This window comes from Mauremys mutica, chromosome 11, assembly GCF_020497125.1.
Source record: "Mauremys mutica isolate MM-2020 ecotype Southern chromosome 11, ASM2049712v1, whole genome shotgun sequence".
Classification (NCBI taxonomy): Eukaryota; Metazoa; Chordata; order Testudines; family Geoemydidae; genus Mauremys; species Mauremys mutica.
In genome coordinates this window covers 73792354-73809519 of record NC_059082.1, presented here as the reverse complement: position 1 = coordinate 73809519, position 17166 = coordinate 73792354, and the positions used below count along the sequence as shown (strand labels likewise).

Here is a 17166-nt window from a genome sequence, read left to right as displayed (position 1 = left end):
ACCAAACAAAACACTTCATTCATTCTCTCCCCAAGGTGAGAAGTGTGTGCAGAGAACAAACAGCAGGTGACAGATGTTAATCATGCCACTTAAAGTACTACTGGATGGACTCAGATTCTCTGGTAATGAGCCCGGTATAAAAACCTACATAGAACAAAACTTCTGTAGGCTTGCTCATTTTGGAGATTGGTGCTTAAAATATAATTATTTACAGTAGCATTTGACAGTACAGGAGACTGACAGAGCATACAGTAAAATTAGCAACCTGACGTTTCTAGTATGAAATATTTCATGAGCTCTTCAATTAAAGTTACTCTTGTATTTTATTTCAGAGAACAAAAAGGGTGGAGGAGGAGGCGGAGGAACTTACCGCAGAGGAAAGGAGGACATTGGAAAGAAAACTAAAGAAAGAGCGTAAGAAGGAAGAAAAAAAACTGATGCGGGAAGCTGGAATTGCTGCTAAGAAAGAAGAGCCCAAAAAAACATCAGGAGCTGAGTTGGCACTGGAGTATTTAACTAGGTAAGAACCCTAAACCTATATAAAGCTCCCTAGGAAAAGTAATCTGTAGACAATATCTTACCCAGGGCTAAAACAGGCTCCCTGCGGCTCCCGGAAGCAGCCAGCATGTCTGACTCCTAGGTGCAGTAGCCAGGGAGGATCCGCATGCTGCCCCCTCTGTGAGCACTGGCTCCGCAGCTCCCATTGGCTGGGAACCACAGCCAATGGGAGCTGCAGGGGTGGCACCTGTGGGGGCGGGCAACACGCAGAGCCCCCTGTGCCTAGGATCCGGACATGCTGACCACCCCGTCCCAGCCTGGTGAAAATGAGTGAGGGTGGGGGAGAGCAAGCGACAGAGGGAGGGGGGATTGAGCGAGTGGGAATGGGGCCTCAGAGAAGGGATGGGACACAGGTAGCACCTTGGGGAAGGGGGGCAAGGGGCGGAGCAAGGGAGTTCGGTTTTGTTCGATTAGAAAGTTAGCAGCCCTAAAGAAAAAGGCAGTCCCTACCCTGAAGATCTTACAGTCTAAGTATAAATATTCCTAGAATTGCTGCACTTTCAAAGATTGTTGAGATCTTGCTAACAAAGGTCACTAAAAAGATTGCATTGGGAGAACTTGTTCTATTTATTTACTCCATTGTTTTAAAAAAGACACAGTTGCTTTTACTCTCTATGTAATGAAATTACATTAAATGGTTTGAGATCATGCAATATTACTTAATTTCACCCAAAGCAATATATGACATTTGGAAGTTATAAATTAGATGCACTAAACTTCGTTTTAAACTTCGTAAACTATAAAGCCTTATATTTGCATACCAAAGGTTTATAATTACATGACAAGTTAAGTGATTGGTTTCAGACTGCAAATAGTTATTTACCATAGTTAGCATATTTGTATGTAAAATTCCAGCATAAAGCAACGTCAGTGCTTACAATAAAAAGAAATGCAGTGAAACTTTTATCGCATGCTTCAGCCACTTAGACATTATGGATAAACAGGAAAGTAGTGTTTATTTTTTTCCAAACTGCAAGTTACATGGCACCTCTAAAAACTCCAGAAGATTTACATGTTACAAAGAATAGGTTACCACTTGGAATAGCCCCCGTTTTCTATTTCTGGTAGTGCTTAATACTGAAATTCTCAGACAGTCTGAATGGTTACTTACAACTTACAACTCTCAGTGGGGCAGGAGGAAATTAATTGCATTCCAGACTGGGGGACACGTGCATTTTTGTTACATAAACATCATCATGGAGTGATAGCAAAATGACAATAATATTTTCAATCTGGAAAACAGCTGGGATACTTCACCATTGTTTTGAACTGCAGTTGGATTGGCAGCTAGCTACCATCTGTTTCAACTGTACTCTGGAATGTGTATGTATTAGTGGTGGATATGGAAATAATGGTTTTCAGGATTGGAAAGCAAAGGAACAAGCTGTGGGTTTATTGGTTAATATTCTAGTATTAACTTTGTTGATTTTTGCCTACTTAGATGGTACGTTATGACACCTTCTGAGAGTATTTTTTCTTTGGAGTTAAATAAATTTGACTACAAGAGTTTCACTTGGCCTAATACTAAATTACCTGTGAAGCTGTCAAAGTACAGCTGATACATAGATTGGTCTGGTAATAAATAGTTGGAGTCCTGTGGATATATACTGCAGTAGGATATCCAGGGGATTATTGCATAAACCACTGACTTGTGTCTAGTAAGCTTAACAGAAAGAGGTCATAAGATGCTGAACTGCAGAGCAAACATGTCGATGCAGGTTTCCAGCGTTGAATTCCAGTTAGCTATCCTGCACTAATATAAATTACAGAAAAATCTGCCTGATCTTTAGTCCTTTGGGAAACTTCCTAAACCCCTAGACATGGGCAACAAAACAACCTGAATTTAAATTTGTTGCAAAGGAACATACCTGTGTTTTGTATCCTCAAGAGCATCTAGAATGAAATCCTGGCCCTATTTAAGTCATTGGCAAAACTCCTACTTCAACAGAGGCCATGATTTTAGTCCTTGTGTTTTGTAATATCTACACTCATCTTCTGAAGAAAGAAATAGGTTGGAAGACAAGGCAGTAGCACAGATACAAGAGTTGTTTAAAATTTGAAATAAAGGAGAATGTTGTGGGTTTGTTTTGACCCTTCTAGGTAATATGACCTACCAGAGATAAAATAGTTGCTAAACGGGTTGGAAGCCTAACTGTCTGAGCACAGGGTGAATCTCCTATGGAACAAGTGGAACTTCACCTCCCCACTGAGGGCTGAGACTGTTGTTTCAGTTCATTAGCTACAGAATATTCCTAACATTGCACACCACCACACTGGCTTCTGAATTCACTAAGAGAAATCAACATCAAGTAGTTATAATGAAGTTTCTTTTGACAAGTTAAGGAATTCAGAGGAAAATATTAGAAAACCTTCAGTGAGAGATTCATATACAAATCTATATGCTAGAGACACATGGGAACATTTACATCATTATTTTTAGAAGAGAGGAGATTGTTTACATATTCCAAGAGTTATTAGTTCTTTTTGTTTAGCTGTTCTACTATATGGGACAGAATAAATAATATATTCTCACCAGAGATGGGTCAACCCATTTCAAACGATACTGTAAGAAAGAAAAGAAAAGAAGAGTTGTTTTTTATGTTTTGTCAGTACTTCTTTATATAGAAGACCCTGGTTCAGGAGCAACCTTTATGGGGTAATTTGAAAATAAAATGGAAGCACTCAGTACGCAAGTTAGAGCTCTTTCTTTGATGGTGCGTATCATCTCTCCCCCAAGACATGCCTCATCCTCCTAGGTGAGATGACTTAACAAAGGGATAACATTTATAAGAGGGAATAAGGCATGCACAGAGTGGGGCAGGTAGTAACTGTTGATTGGTTACTTTATCTCCCAATGATAAAAAAAATCACACTTGCATTGAAAATAATACTCAGCATGGCACAGCAGTGCTAGACTTTCCGTGGTAGAAATAACTGTGCTTTTGCTTGTCCTCTTCCTCCCGCAATCCTGCATTAACACTGTTGGTTGCCTGCCTTCGGAAAGTTCTGTACTGCTTGGCACAGTGTGCTAGAAATTGAACTATAGTTTGTTACTAATGAGGGGCAGAGGAATTAGAGAAGTCTGGGCCCTGGCAACATAATATCCTATGCTACTATATTAAAGAGATGCCACTATATTAAATATTATGGTCTAGATCCTCAGGTGGTGTAAATTGTGATTTGTCACCAGAGGATCTGCTCTGATGAAAGGCAGGAAGCCCTAGACTATGGCCATATCAGCACTGTCATGAATGCAGGCCTAAGCAGGATAGGTGACTACATTCACAAATAGATAAAGGGCACAAAATGAAATGGGAAGATGACGAAGAACAAGCCAAGTAAAATCAGTTCTGTCCAAGATGGATTCCCAGGAAGTACAATTCATTAGTCATTTCATTGATCACATGTGAGCCAACAGGGACAAATCCATCAGGAAATGAACCTTAATATTCTCTAAAGCAGATTATTTTTTCAGCTGACTTCAAAAAGAAAACCCCTTGTAAATATAAGGATGTTCATTAAAAGGCTCCTTAGTTGACCAAAAACACTTTAAAGTGATTTCAGATGACAATGCCGCCTTGTAATTGAAGGAATTTAAGTCAGACTAGCAAGAGGAGCACTTTAATTACAGTGTTTCCTAATGTTTGGTTATATTAAAAAGAAAAACACACTGTATTTAAATAATATCAGATGTGACACGCTGCTGCCCTGACAAAAGCCTGGAAATTGAAAGATAAGACTGAGCTTGCATCTTTAGTTTATCATGTCTAAAAATTAAAAAAAACGTGCATGACATAGATATGATCAGAACATTTTCTGGCCTTTGTCATATCTGAATTTTGTGTACATTTAATTTTTTTCATTTTAACTGTGTTTTTAATCGTCATAAAATCTTATAAGGTATAAAATTGCTGTGTACTATTGCCCTAATAGGTAACAGCTTTGAAGGTTGGTCAATATTTAGTATTAACTGATCATTTGAGCTAGTGATGGGGAAGCCACCAAAATATTTAGTTTGGAAAAGCATCCCAAAGCTCAGCATATCTAGTCCTGTTTGACAAAGAAATTAGTCTGTAAATGTAAGAACAGACTTTCTCATGAGATTTCCTGTTCTTGGTTTTAGATGCAGTAAAAGGCTCATGAGAGTGGGTTTTTTTCTTTTGGTGTTTTGATATTTTTGCTTCTAATTCTGGATGAAATCAAGAAGTATAGAAAGGCATGAACATTTTTTAAAAAGTTAACCAGACCATTTCTAGCTTCCAAAAACATCAGGTAATTATTTTATCTGAACTTGCTGGTCCTTTTAAATTATGGATCCTCCTGACAATTATACAGGTATGTGGGCTTTTATGCAATGGCCAAGTATCAAGATAAATCAGTTCCAAAGGAAAATTCATAAGCTAGTGTCAGCTAGCAAACCATATGCCAAAACTGGACTTCGAGGAAACCCAGGTATTTGTTTCATGGGCTGGTCCCCTGGATGGGTTTACAAGCACCAGTCGCAGACCAGAAGCTTTGAATTGCTTTCTGTTCACTAGTGTGAGACCAGACTCAACCAGCAGAAGGCAGACCAAAGCTTCTGCCATTTCCTACCAGTCTCCTTCCTAAAGATAGGGAAGACTTTCCATCACCCCTTCCCTTGGCCAGTGAAAAGAAGAAAGGGGGAGAAGAAACCCCTGCTTCCCCATGATTATCTCATTTCACGTCACCCTCAAAATAGAGGCTTTGACAGCTCCTTCCAACTTGGTTTCTTCAGTTTGAAGATCCCAGCATGTCTATAATCTGCAAGTACCAGTTCCTCATCAAAGGGAAACCAGGGAAGAGATTTGAGGGCGTGTGGAGGGGAAAGAATATGGATGCAGAGGGGAGGTGGAGAGATTATAAGAACATGGAAAGGGAAAGGAGCAAATAGTGTAGGTAGAGAAACAGATGAAGAATGTATGGGGAACAGAAGAAAAGAGAAGGATAGGAAGATAGACTAGAAAATATGCCAGATTATATAAAAGGGTGCAAATAACAGAGGGCTATAGTGTTCATTTGGTAACATGGATCAGATCTTAGTTTCAAAAGCCATCCTGTTGATGTGGCTGCTCTTCATTTATAGTGATCAGTGAGGATTCAGTTTTAAGGCTGAATTTAGAGATTATTTCTTTTAATTTCTTAGATGCTTTCAAAGTTGGGGGGAAATTCGCACCTTTCTGAGTGCTACTTGGCTGCAAGAAAAGGATGTTGCAACTCATGGGAGTGCTAATGAGAGATATTGATAATTGGTTGATTGGCCATGGCACTAAAATGTCTGACAAAACTTGCTTTGTCTTGGCAACTCACTTGGTCCTAGAGCTGTTCTTTCTATTGTGCCTGCTTTAGGAAGGTGGTGTTATATGGATCTGCACACATGGCCTCATCCAGCACCCACTCAGATATTACCCAAAACAAGTGGGATGCCAAGACTGATTCCATATACACACCTAAATTGAAAAGGAGATGAGTTAATCTCCCTAACTGGATATAGCTATGAACCATCCCTGCCTGGGATGTCATTTATCACCTACACCTAAAAAGTTCTTTGGAAGTGCTTTTCTCCCCCCTGCTTTGAAATGCTCCATGTTGCACCAAATAACATCTAGTGTCAAAACACTTTGCTGAGGAGGATCATCTCTGTACCCTTATAGATTTTACCTTCCTCAACGAATCACTCTTTTCATGGCACCTGGCCAATAGAGTGATTTAGAGTGTATCTAGAGAACTATAAAGCATTTTAAAAAGAAATATCAGAGAAACAGGGCATATCCAAAACCACAAAAGTAAAAATGCAGGTTTTGTGATTTTCAGTTTGAGTGGAGAAATTTTGTAATTCTAGTAACACTATCCCTGATCTCATGGACACTGATGGTCAATTCCAATAGTACTGCAATCAGCACTAGAACTAGAGTCCTTGCTAACCAAAGGCTTTAGCTCTGTCAGCAGAATCAAAGGTGTCCTAACCCTTGGCCAAGCCTGTTAGTAGTCGTGCCAAACTTGTTTCAGCTCGAAATAACTCTGGTTTTCAGAAGACGAGTTGGCATTTGTTACTAGGCTCCTACCACCAGACTCCTAGAGAGCTTCTAGAGGAGGCCAGTAATATCTACCTTAATGTCTAGTATTAGGACTTTAGATGTGAGGGTAGTAGATCCTTTGGAACTCTAAATATACAGATAGATATTTCCCTCCAGAGCCCAAAGAGTAATTTGGGTTTAACAGAAATTTAACATCCAGTCTGCTCCCTCCCTCTCTCAGGATACAGCAAATTTGTTTAGGGAAGACATCAGTGGGGGTATTCTCTGCAAACACAGTAGGGTTGAGGGGAAAGCACTGGCCCTCCCTCCAGAGATAGAAAAGAACAGAGTGAGATCACTCTCTGTTCTGAAGCACCTCTGAAGAAGAACCTTTAGCTCAACTTTTTTTTTTATGATTGCGGTTAAACCAAATTAAAGCATATTTAGATTCTTTTTTAATTGGTGGTATAATTCATATTAGATTTTGGTACAGATAAAGAAATGCTCTGATTGTGGAAACAGCAGCAAATTTATTTTTACTATATCGTAGTATTTTGTATAATAAAATTTAAATCGTTTTCTACTTTAAATGAAACTTGGATGTCTTTCTAAAGGATGTTTTTGCTCTAGCTCAACTAGAAGTTATGGGCTTAATGCAGGAATGGGCCATCTTTGACCCATGTTATGCTGCAGGTCAGACTTCCATAATGGTGTCTTCTAGCATTAAAATCTAGTAATCTATAATAGGGATGTCATGAAAATTAAGTTCAAAACAAAGCTGTGTTCAGACTCCAATGCAAATGTTATTAAAACTTTGGGATAGGTTTTCTTCCTTAGACTAATAGTAAGAAAATGGTTTATGCAGAATTTGAAATTCCAGGCCCTGACTGTACTCATAGCTGTCAAAATAAATAGGACCTACGATTCAATCCTAAAGAATCATGCAGTTTTAGGCATAAACACATAAATAATAAAGTTTTAAATGTACGATGATAGCTAGTGTATAAACCCAGTGTGTCATAAAGATTCCATAAATTCCCAGCCACTCCATTAAACTACACAGCTTCATCTAAGGTTCAAGAAGGCTTGAGCAAATTCTTAAACATATCTCTATATCCAGATTTCTTTTCCAAAGAAGTGGTGACTTTTGCTTGTGTCCCCAGAATGCAGTTACAGCATTATGTAACATTTGGAAGGCTGGGGAATTTGTGACATCTTTGGATTGATGTTGACTCTAACACATAGAACAGCAAAGTCTCATTGCACACTTCCTACTGGACAAGAGAGGGAATTCCCCGTATGAGAGGGAAATACTATGTATGTAGAAGCCCATGTGTTATCCTGAATTGCGTAAAGATTGCTCAAGAGTTGATCAGATTGTGTCACAGTTAGTTCAGTAGCTAAAATGGAATGTGAATAAACCCCTGGGAAAAAAATGCTTTCAACTGATTTAAGAGAAGCAAAATCCGATTGTAATTAGGAATTGATTGGGGATTCCCTTCAAAACCTGGTACTTTAAAGTGACCAGAAAGAGCAGTGTTGCCTCATAGATTAAGGAAATTGTGTGATGGGGATATTTTTGCTTTTAATAATTGAAAGGGGGGTTAATGGAAAGCTTTTTGGGGTAGGGATAAACTAGAAATGTGATGAATTGTAATTTAGTCAGACATGATTCTGGCCATTTCGTCAAATTCATCTAATCAGATGATAAAATCAGGACTATTCCCAGAGACCTTAAATGGACACTGCCAGATAGGTGATAAATTCACATTCTGCACTGCTATGAGGCAGTGACCATTTTAAGTTTGGACAGGCCACTTTTTGCTTCTATCCTGACTTCAGAGACTTGCACCTGCGGTGCCGCCTAATGCCAGAAACCTGCTGCAACTCCCCATCTCAGGACCCACCTGCTGCTACTTTGCCCTGGCCAAACCGCTCCAAGCCTCAGGCCTCCTGCCAGCGCCCCCCAGCCACACTGGCTGGCCCAAGCCCAGGGCTGCCGACTGGCCCCGAGCACCGGCCCGACCCCCAGGCTGGCCTGAGCTACCCCTAGCCGCCAACCGGCCAAGCCCTGTGCTCCAGGCCACCATCCTGAGCTGAGCCCCTGCCAGCTTTGGGGGAAAGGGCGAGTGGGGGCAGGCCCCAGGGCAGAGTGTGGGCAGGGCCATGGCCTGGGTTAGGGGAGGCTTAGCCTCTGCTGGCCTATAATAGCCGACGCTAGGGTGACCAGATGTCCCAATTTTATAGGGACAGCCCCAATTTTGGGGTCTTTTTCTTATATAGGCTCCTATTACCCCCCCACCCAGTCCCGATATTTCATTTGCTGTCTTGTCACCCTATCTGATGCCCATAGAGGGACTATAAGTCTGTATTATCTCCTGGCTCCGTGCTGCGATGTTTTGCTTATGTGGGCCAAAATTGAATTGATCTTTCTTGGAGCCACATCACATCACAAGCGCATGTTTAATTTGCTGTCCACTATAACCCCTGAGTCTCTTTAACATTATTCATTCTCCTGGTAATGACAGTATTTCCCATGGACTGACCAACTTTGAGCATAATAATTTTTTACACTCTGTGTTATTGAGACTTGTTTGCAATGTTGTTGTAGCTGTGTTGGTCCCAGGATATGAGAGAGACAAGGTGGGTGAGATGATATCTTTTATTGGACCAACTCTGTTGGTGAAAGCTTACACAGTTCAGACTTGAATAAGAACTCTGTGTAAGCTTGAAAGCTTCTCTCTTTCACCAACAGAAGAAATTGGTCCAGTAAAAGATATTACCTCACCCACATGGCTGTTTGAACAATAATTACTTCCCATTTCAATGTGGCTCTAGCAGTCACGTACAGTCCTGCTTTAAGTAATCAGAGATGGGTTTACATATTAATATATATAGATTGTTGGATGATAGTCTTCTCCTCTTAATCTGATTTTCAAAACTGTACATTGAGGACCAGATGAATGTCATCTTATACTCCTGTAGTAGTAGGGAGTAGCACACAACTTTTTTCCTATTTCATCAAGATGTTAAACTGCAAACCACTTAGTTATTTTCTGTCCCTATAGATGTAGTTAGTGCACTTGGATTCAGTTTTCTGTGTCTTGGTGGCAGCTGACACAGTGAACTGCTTTTGGACCCATGCCAGTGTTTTCCTAACCTCAAAATGTCCTGCTGTAGGAATATTGTGCAGCTGTTGTACAACTGTTGTTTTAGAAGGATTAGTAACTACATGATGGAGTAGCTGCTCTTTCCATTTGTGGTATAACATGTTTTGCTGCAGTGCTACAGACACATTAACATCTATACTCCTTGTTTTTTGGGCTCATGGCTTATGTATATCTTGTTTCTTTGTCCACCCCTAAATACACTGGCAGTGAATCAATAGTTCAGGCTGTGCCTCAGGCCTTGTCTACACTACAGGACTATTTCGAATCTACTTAATTCGAATTTGTGGATTCGACCTTATGAAGTCGAATTTGTGTATCCATACTAAATACACTAATTCGAACTTCTGAGTCCACATTCACGGGGCCGGCGTCGACTTTCGAAGCGGTGCACTGTGGGAAGCTATCCCACAGTTCCCGCAGTCCCCGCTGCCCATTTGAATTCTGGGATTTCCCCCCAATGCATGCTGGGGGAAAAAATGTGTCGAGGGTGGTTTTGGGTAACTGTCGTCATTGAACCGTCAATCACGCCCTCACTCCCTCCCTCCCTGAAAGCGCCTGCGGGCAATCTGTTCGTGCACTTTTCTGGTCAGTGAAAGCGTGGACGCCACAGCACTGCAAGCATGGAGCCCGCTGCGATCCTCGCCGTTTTCTCCTCCTCGCACTTTATCGTCCACCTCTTCCACATTCAGCTGCTGAGAAATTGGGCTACTTTTCAATGGTTCTGCAAGCACTTGGGGACCATAGGGGACGTTTTACCAACATGAACGTCGGATGGCCGGGCAAGGTTCCTGATGCATGTGTTCTCAGGAACTGTGGGCTGCTCAGACGCCTGCTGGAAGGTAGTTTCTTCCCGTACCACGAAATAACTGTTGTGGATGTGCATTTGCCTATAGTGATCCTCGGTGACCCAGCCTGCCCGCTAATGCACTTGCTCATGAAGCCCTATACAGGCGCCTGGGACAGCGACAAGGAACTCTTCAAATACCAGCGAGCAGCGAGCAGCGTGACCTGTGACTGTTCAGTTTCTTTACAGAGAAGCTGAACCTGCCCCTGTTTCTTTACCCAGTTACTGTTGACTCTCCTCTTCGGTTAAATACCCCGTTCTCCCGTGTCCTCCACTTCCAAGACACGTGTAAAAATAAAATACATGTCACACTGTTACTGAGGAGAGGTTTCTTTATTCATGACTTTTCGTTAAAGGGTCGAAACTGGAACGCAGACTGCGGTGGGTAGGGTGTGCGCTGATGTAAAGACCGCCTCTAAACTTAAGGAATGACAGGCTCCTGCTCCTACAGCGGTCCGCATTGCCGGACTGCTTGTTTCAACGGAGCCTTCCATCCCTCCTTTTTGGGATTCTGTGTGCGGGCGGCTATGTGGCCTTGTGGCGGAGGAGGACGGATACAGATTCCTCTGCTGCGTGACTCAGCGGTCCACAACAAGGACCGCTGTATAAGATCTGTACCCGACCTCCCCCGCTAAAAAGTCACATCCCCACCGCCCACACAGAACCTGGAAACCACCTCCCATACCGACCACGGTGCCTGCTGACTGCACTGTGTGTGTTACCCGCTGCTGATCCGGCCCCCGTGTCTGTACCCTGCGAAAGGTGCCTGTCCTATGCAATTAGCAACGCACTTCCCCACGCACCCCATTCAAACACAGTCTTCAGTGAGGAAACATGACGGAAACAGTACTTAACAGCAAAGTATTTTTATTACTTAAGTACACAGTTATGGGATGGGACTGGGATTGGGACTTGTTTGAGTCCGGAAGGGAAGGACTTATGCAAACGTAGGGTATGAGAGCTTTTGGTTACTTGAGCACTCTGCTGGGGTGCAGTGACAGTATTCACGGCCCAGGGCGGGCATCCTCCTGGTTATTTAGGGTGAGGGGGGTATGTGACTTTGTGGCGGGGGAGGGCGGTTGCAGAGATACTGCCGGGGGCTCTGTCCTGCAGCGGACCTGCAGAACATACACAAGTCGCCGGATCGTGTCCGTTTGCTCCCTCAGTAGTACAAGCATTGCTTGAGTCGCCTGCTTGTGTTCCTCACGCCACCTCTCCTCCCATTCGCTGTGTGAGCGCTGGTACAGAGAGACTTTCTCCCTCCACTGCCTCTGCTGGTCCGCCTCGGCTAGGTAGCAGCCCACACATTCATCGAAAATCGTGTCCCTTGTCTTTTTCTTTCGCCGCCTAATCTTCGCCAGCCTCTGCGAGGTGGATGCTGTGGAAGGTCTGGAGACAGTGGAAGCTGTGAGATGGGAAACAGTTAGTTAATTCCTTGCAATGATACTTTTTTGCGAACAATTAACTGAGTCTAGGCTGTCTCTGTGAATTTTTTGTTGAGAACCCCTGTGCCTGCTGTTGCACAAATCATTTGCGCGGTGGATTCTGGGTAAATGTCGCCAGTCATTCCTTCCTTCGGGAAAGCAAGGGCAGACAATCATTTCGATCACGTTTTCCATGAAATGCCCTGGCACACGCCATAGCGTGGCAACAATGGACCCTATTTTGCCTTTTGTGTATGTCACCGTATGTGTACTGTATGCCGCTGATAGAGGCGGACCAGCAGCGCTACACAGCAGCATGCTTATGCTTTTGCATGACAGCAGCGATGGTTACCAGGCATACTGCACCGTCTACCATACCATGAACTGGTAAGAAGACGGTAATAAGATGGTCATGGTTACCTGTCCTTTTGCACTGCGCCATTTGGTGCTGTCATAAGTGCCCCTGGTCGATCAGCCAGGGGCGCAAAAGCAAAATTTGGGAATGACTCCCCGAGTCAATCCCTCCTTTTTGGGTATCTAAAAATAGAATCAGTCCTGCCTAGATTATGTGCAAGTGTACTAGAGAACCACTGTATCATACAACCAGAGACCACAGCTGCTCTCTGTCCAATCCTGCATAAATTTTGAGCTGAACGCTATTCACAGGGTGTGCTCCTGAAACAACCCCAGCTGTTCATTCCGTTCTTCCCCCAGCCTTCCTGGGTTCCAGTACCATTGTCCCCCCACTTGTGTGATGAAGTAATATAGAATGCATATAGACACAGGTAGTCGTTTGTGAGAAATGAGTGGAAGGAAGCCTCCAGCTGCAATGATAGTCCAGAGATGACATTAAGGGGTGTGGAGGAGGGAGCCACTCATCCCTCTGCTAGTCCAGGGGCAATTGAATCTTTTCTTTACAATGAAGGGTGGGGGCTGATGGATCTCAGCCCCCTGTTGCAATGATGAGGACGGTTACCAGCCATACTGCACCATCTACCATGAAAAATTAGCAACAGGCGGCCTTGACCGACCGGTCCCAAGCAAGTTGGTACGGTTGTCATGGTTACCAGCCCTTTTGCACTGCCCCATGTGCCAATAGGCTGATGATGAGGATGGATTTCCATCGTTTTGTACCATCAGCCATCCATAGCGTGGGGGGAGCAAGGATGTTGGTGTTGAGTGCTGCACCATCGCGTCTATCTGCAGCATTCAGTACAGATACGGTGACATGTAAAAGAGTCAACAGAGGATTGTTTTCCCTTTAACTTCTGGGGGTCGGGGGGGTGCGTAAATTGCCGAGCTATGCCCCGTCCCACCGCGGACACTGTGTTTGACCCTAGAAGCATTTGGAGATCAGCCAAGAATGCAAATGCTTTTCGGAGACAGCAGGAACTGTGGGATACCTTGCGTCCTCGTTCCCCCCTCCCTCCATGAGCGTCCATTTGATTCTTTTGCTTTCCGTTACGCTCGTCACGCATCTGCGTGCTGAGTCTGTGCTATGCCGTCTGTCCGTTTATTTATTAAAAATACTTTGGACCAGGCGTAACGTAACATTTCTTCCCCTACTTAGATGCAGGAGTCTCCGAGCGAGATCACCGTGAGGACAGGCACTGAAGGAGATAGAGAGCGCATGCTGCGTGAAATCTAGCACGAACCACGGACCTATGCAGCCGTGCTCTGGGAGGCAGTGCTCCCTGAATACCGCATGAAAGCCTCGCGCGGAAAAGTGTGCTATCACGGAGCACCCAATAAGGCAGCTCTCCCCAGGAACCTCCTGCTGATGCTTATCGATTAACGGCAGGAGAGCTTCGTGGCGTTCTCCCAGGAGGATTTCTGTTCTATCACCATATATACAGAGACCTCCTTTTCACACACTTCAGATTCCTGTTATATTAAGAATAAAAGTTAACATGGTTAAAGCACTTACCGACTGCTCCTACCCCTGATTCAGGATCCGGGTTCCTGGCCGGGGAGGGTTGGTAGGGGATCTCCGTGAGGGTGATGAAGAGATCCTGGCTGTCGGGGAAACCAGCGTTGTAAGCGCTGTCGCCTGCCTCGTCCTCCACAAACCCTTCCTCATCTTCCCCGTCCGTGAACATCGTCGAGGAACTGTCCGTCGACACTGTCCCATCATCAGAGTCCATGGTCACTGGTGGGGCAGTGGTGGCAGGCTCCGTAGCGTCCGTTGGCCGCTTTGATTTTTTGGTAGCCTTGTCTGGGGTCCTTGATTTTCACGCGGCGCTGCGTTGCATGACGGCTGTATCCTCAGTCTGTATCATGGCTTTGGAGACCTTCTCGTAGGTCTTTGCATTCCGTTCGTTGGAGCGCAGCTCCGAAAGCACAGACTCCTCGCCCCACACACCGATCAGATCCAAGAGTTCCCGGTCTGTCTATGCCGGGTCCCTCTTTCTATTCAGAGATTACATGAACTCCTCTGCTGGAGAGCTCTGCATTGCTGCCGGTGCTGCGGAGCTCGCCCCGATGTGCAACCAGAACGTCAGATTCAAACCGCCCAGACAGGAAAATGAATTCAAATTTTCGCGGGTCATTTCCTGTGTGGCTGGGCAGAGAATCCAAGCTCGGGCTGCTGTCCAGAGCGTCAACAGAGTGGTGCAGTGTGGGATAGCTCCCGGAGCTACTAAGTTCGATTTCCATCCACACCTAGCCTAATTCGAACTAGCCATGTCGAATTTAGCGTTACTCCACCTGCCGGGGTGGAGTACCAAATTCGAACTAAAGAGCCCTCTAGTTCGAATTAAATGGCTTCCTGGTGTGGACGGTTGAGCGGTTAGTTCGAATTAACGCTGCTAAATTCGAATTAAAGTCCTAGTGTAGACCAGGCCTCAGGGAGGATTCACCAAGAGGGAGGGCCAGATGATTTAATCCGCAAGCTGCCACTCAGGGTACAGCTAGACAGCACCAAAAAAAAAAATTCAGTAAATGTCAGAGTCCTGGTCAACTGACTCCGGCTCTCACTATGGGGACAAGCCTTGTGGATGGGAGAGGAGAGAGTGGTAGATGTGGTATATTTTGACTTTAGTAAAGCTTTTGATACTGTCTCACATGATTGTCTCATAAACTAGGGAAATGCACCCTACATGTCGCTACTGTAAAGTGGGTGCAGAACTGGTTGGAAAATCATTCCCAGAGAGTAGTTATCAGTGGTTCACAGTCAAGCTGGAAGGGCATAATGAGTGGGGTCCTGCAGGGATCAGGTCTGGTTCTGTTCAGTATCTTCATCAATGATTTAGATAATGGCATAGAGAGTACACTTAAAAGTTTGTGGACGATACCAAGCTGGGAGTGGTCGCAAGTGCTTTGGAGGATAGGATTAAAATTCAAAATGATCTGGACAAACTGGAGAAATGGTCTGAAATAAAAAGGATGAAATTCAATAAGCACAAATGCAAAGTACTTCACTTAGCAACAGTCAGTTGCACACACACAAAATGGGAAATGACTGCCTAGGAAGGAGTACTGCGAAAAGGGATCTGGGGGTCATAATGGATCACAAGCTCAATATGAGTCAACAGTGTAACACTATTTCAAAAAAAGCAGATATTTTGGGATGTATTAGCAGGAGTTGTAAGCAAGATACGAGAAGTAATTCTTCTGCTCTACTCTGCACTGATACAGCCTTAACTGGAGTATTGTGTCCAGTTTTGGGTGCCAATTTCAGGAAAGATGTGGACAAATTGGAGAAAGTCCAGAGAAGAGCAACAAAAATTATTAAAGATCTAGAAAACATGACCTGTGAGGAAAGATTGAAAAAAATGGGTTTGTTTAATCTGGAGAAGAGAAGACTGAAAGGGGACATAATAGTTTTCAAGTACATAAAAGGTTGTTACAAGGAGGAGGGAGAAAAATTGTTCTGAGGATAGGACAAGAAGCAATGGGCTTAAATTGCAGAAAGGGTGGTTTAGGTTGGACATTAGGAAAAACTTCTTGTCAGGGTGGTTAAGCACTGGAATAAGTTGCCTAGGCAGGTTGTGGAATTTCCATCATTGGAGATTTTTAAGAGCAGGTTAGACAAACACCTGTCAGGGATAGTTTAGATAATAGTTAGTCCTGCTACGAGTGCAAAGGACTAGACTAGATCAGTGGTTCTCAACCAGGGGTCCAGGGCCCCCTGGGGGGCCGTGAGCAGGTTTCAGGGAGTCCTCCAGGCATGGCCAGCATTAGACTCTCTGGGGCCCAAGGCAAAAAGCCGTAGCCCCACTGCATGGGGCTGAAGCCTGGGGCCCTGAGCCCTGCCACTTGGGGCAGAAGCCAAAGCCTAAGTAAGTTAACTTTGCAGGGACCCTGTGGCCTGGGGCCCAAGCCAATTTCCCTGCTTGCTAACCCCTAGTGCTGGCCCTGGCTTTTATATGCAGAAAACTAGTTATTGTAGCATGGGTGGGCCATGGGGTTTTTATAGCAGTGGTCCCCAACGTGGTGCCTGTGGGTGCCATGGCGCCCGCCGGAGCATCTATGTGCGCCCACGTACTGGCCAGCGGACAAGCATCCACCGAAATGCCGCCGAAAAGTGGCGTCACCAAGAGGCGTTGCCGCCAAAATGCCACTGATTTTCGGCAGCGACGCCTCTTGACGTTACCGCTTCTCGGTGGAATTTTGGCAGATGCTTGTCCACCGGCCATGGTCCTCGGTGACTCGTCGTCCGGCGCCCGCCACTCGGAAAAGTGGAGACCACTGTTTTATAGCATGTTGTGGGGGCCTCAGAAAGAAAAAGGTTGAGAACCCCTGGACTAGATGACCTCTTGAGGTCCCTTCTAGTCCTATGATTCTATGATAAAACATAACAACGTAGATGTTCCCACTTGAGCTGGAGACCCGGCTCTCAACCCTGGCGAAGAGGAAGGGTCTCAGGATCTGGGCAAAACCAGCTCTTTCCCTTCGCTGTCCAGGCTACACCTCCTTCCTATCCAGCACCACTCACTTTGGGAGCTGTGCAGGCCCCTTCCTGCTCCTCTCCAGCCCAACAGAAGTGGCAGCTACTCTGTGCTGCCAAAGCCTCAACTCCTATTGGATTTTCCACTGCCCAGCACCTGCACGAAAGTCTGTATTGATACAGATCTAGCAATGACACTGGCCCTGGTATCGTATTATGTTTGTGTCAGTTACATCTTTGGGATCAA

At 44.5% G+C, this 17166-nt stretch overlaps 1 protein-coding gene across 1 annotated transcript in view; it reads left to right on the top strand.

The window, feature by feature from the left end:
- C11H7orf50 (chromosome 11 C7orf50 homolog) overlaps positions 1–17166 on the top strand; it is a 194947-nt gene that overhangs the window by 154798 nt on the left and 22983 nt on the right. The window contains exon 4 of the mRNA XM_044979115.1: positions 333–520. Coding sequence (XP_044835050.1) covers positions 333–520 — 188 coding nt within the window. The remainder of the gene's footprint in view (positions 1–332; positions 521–17166) is intronic.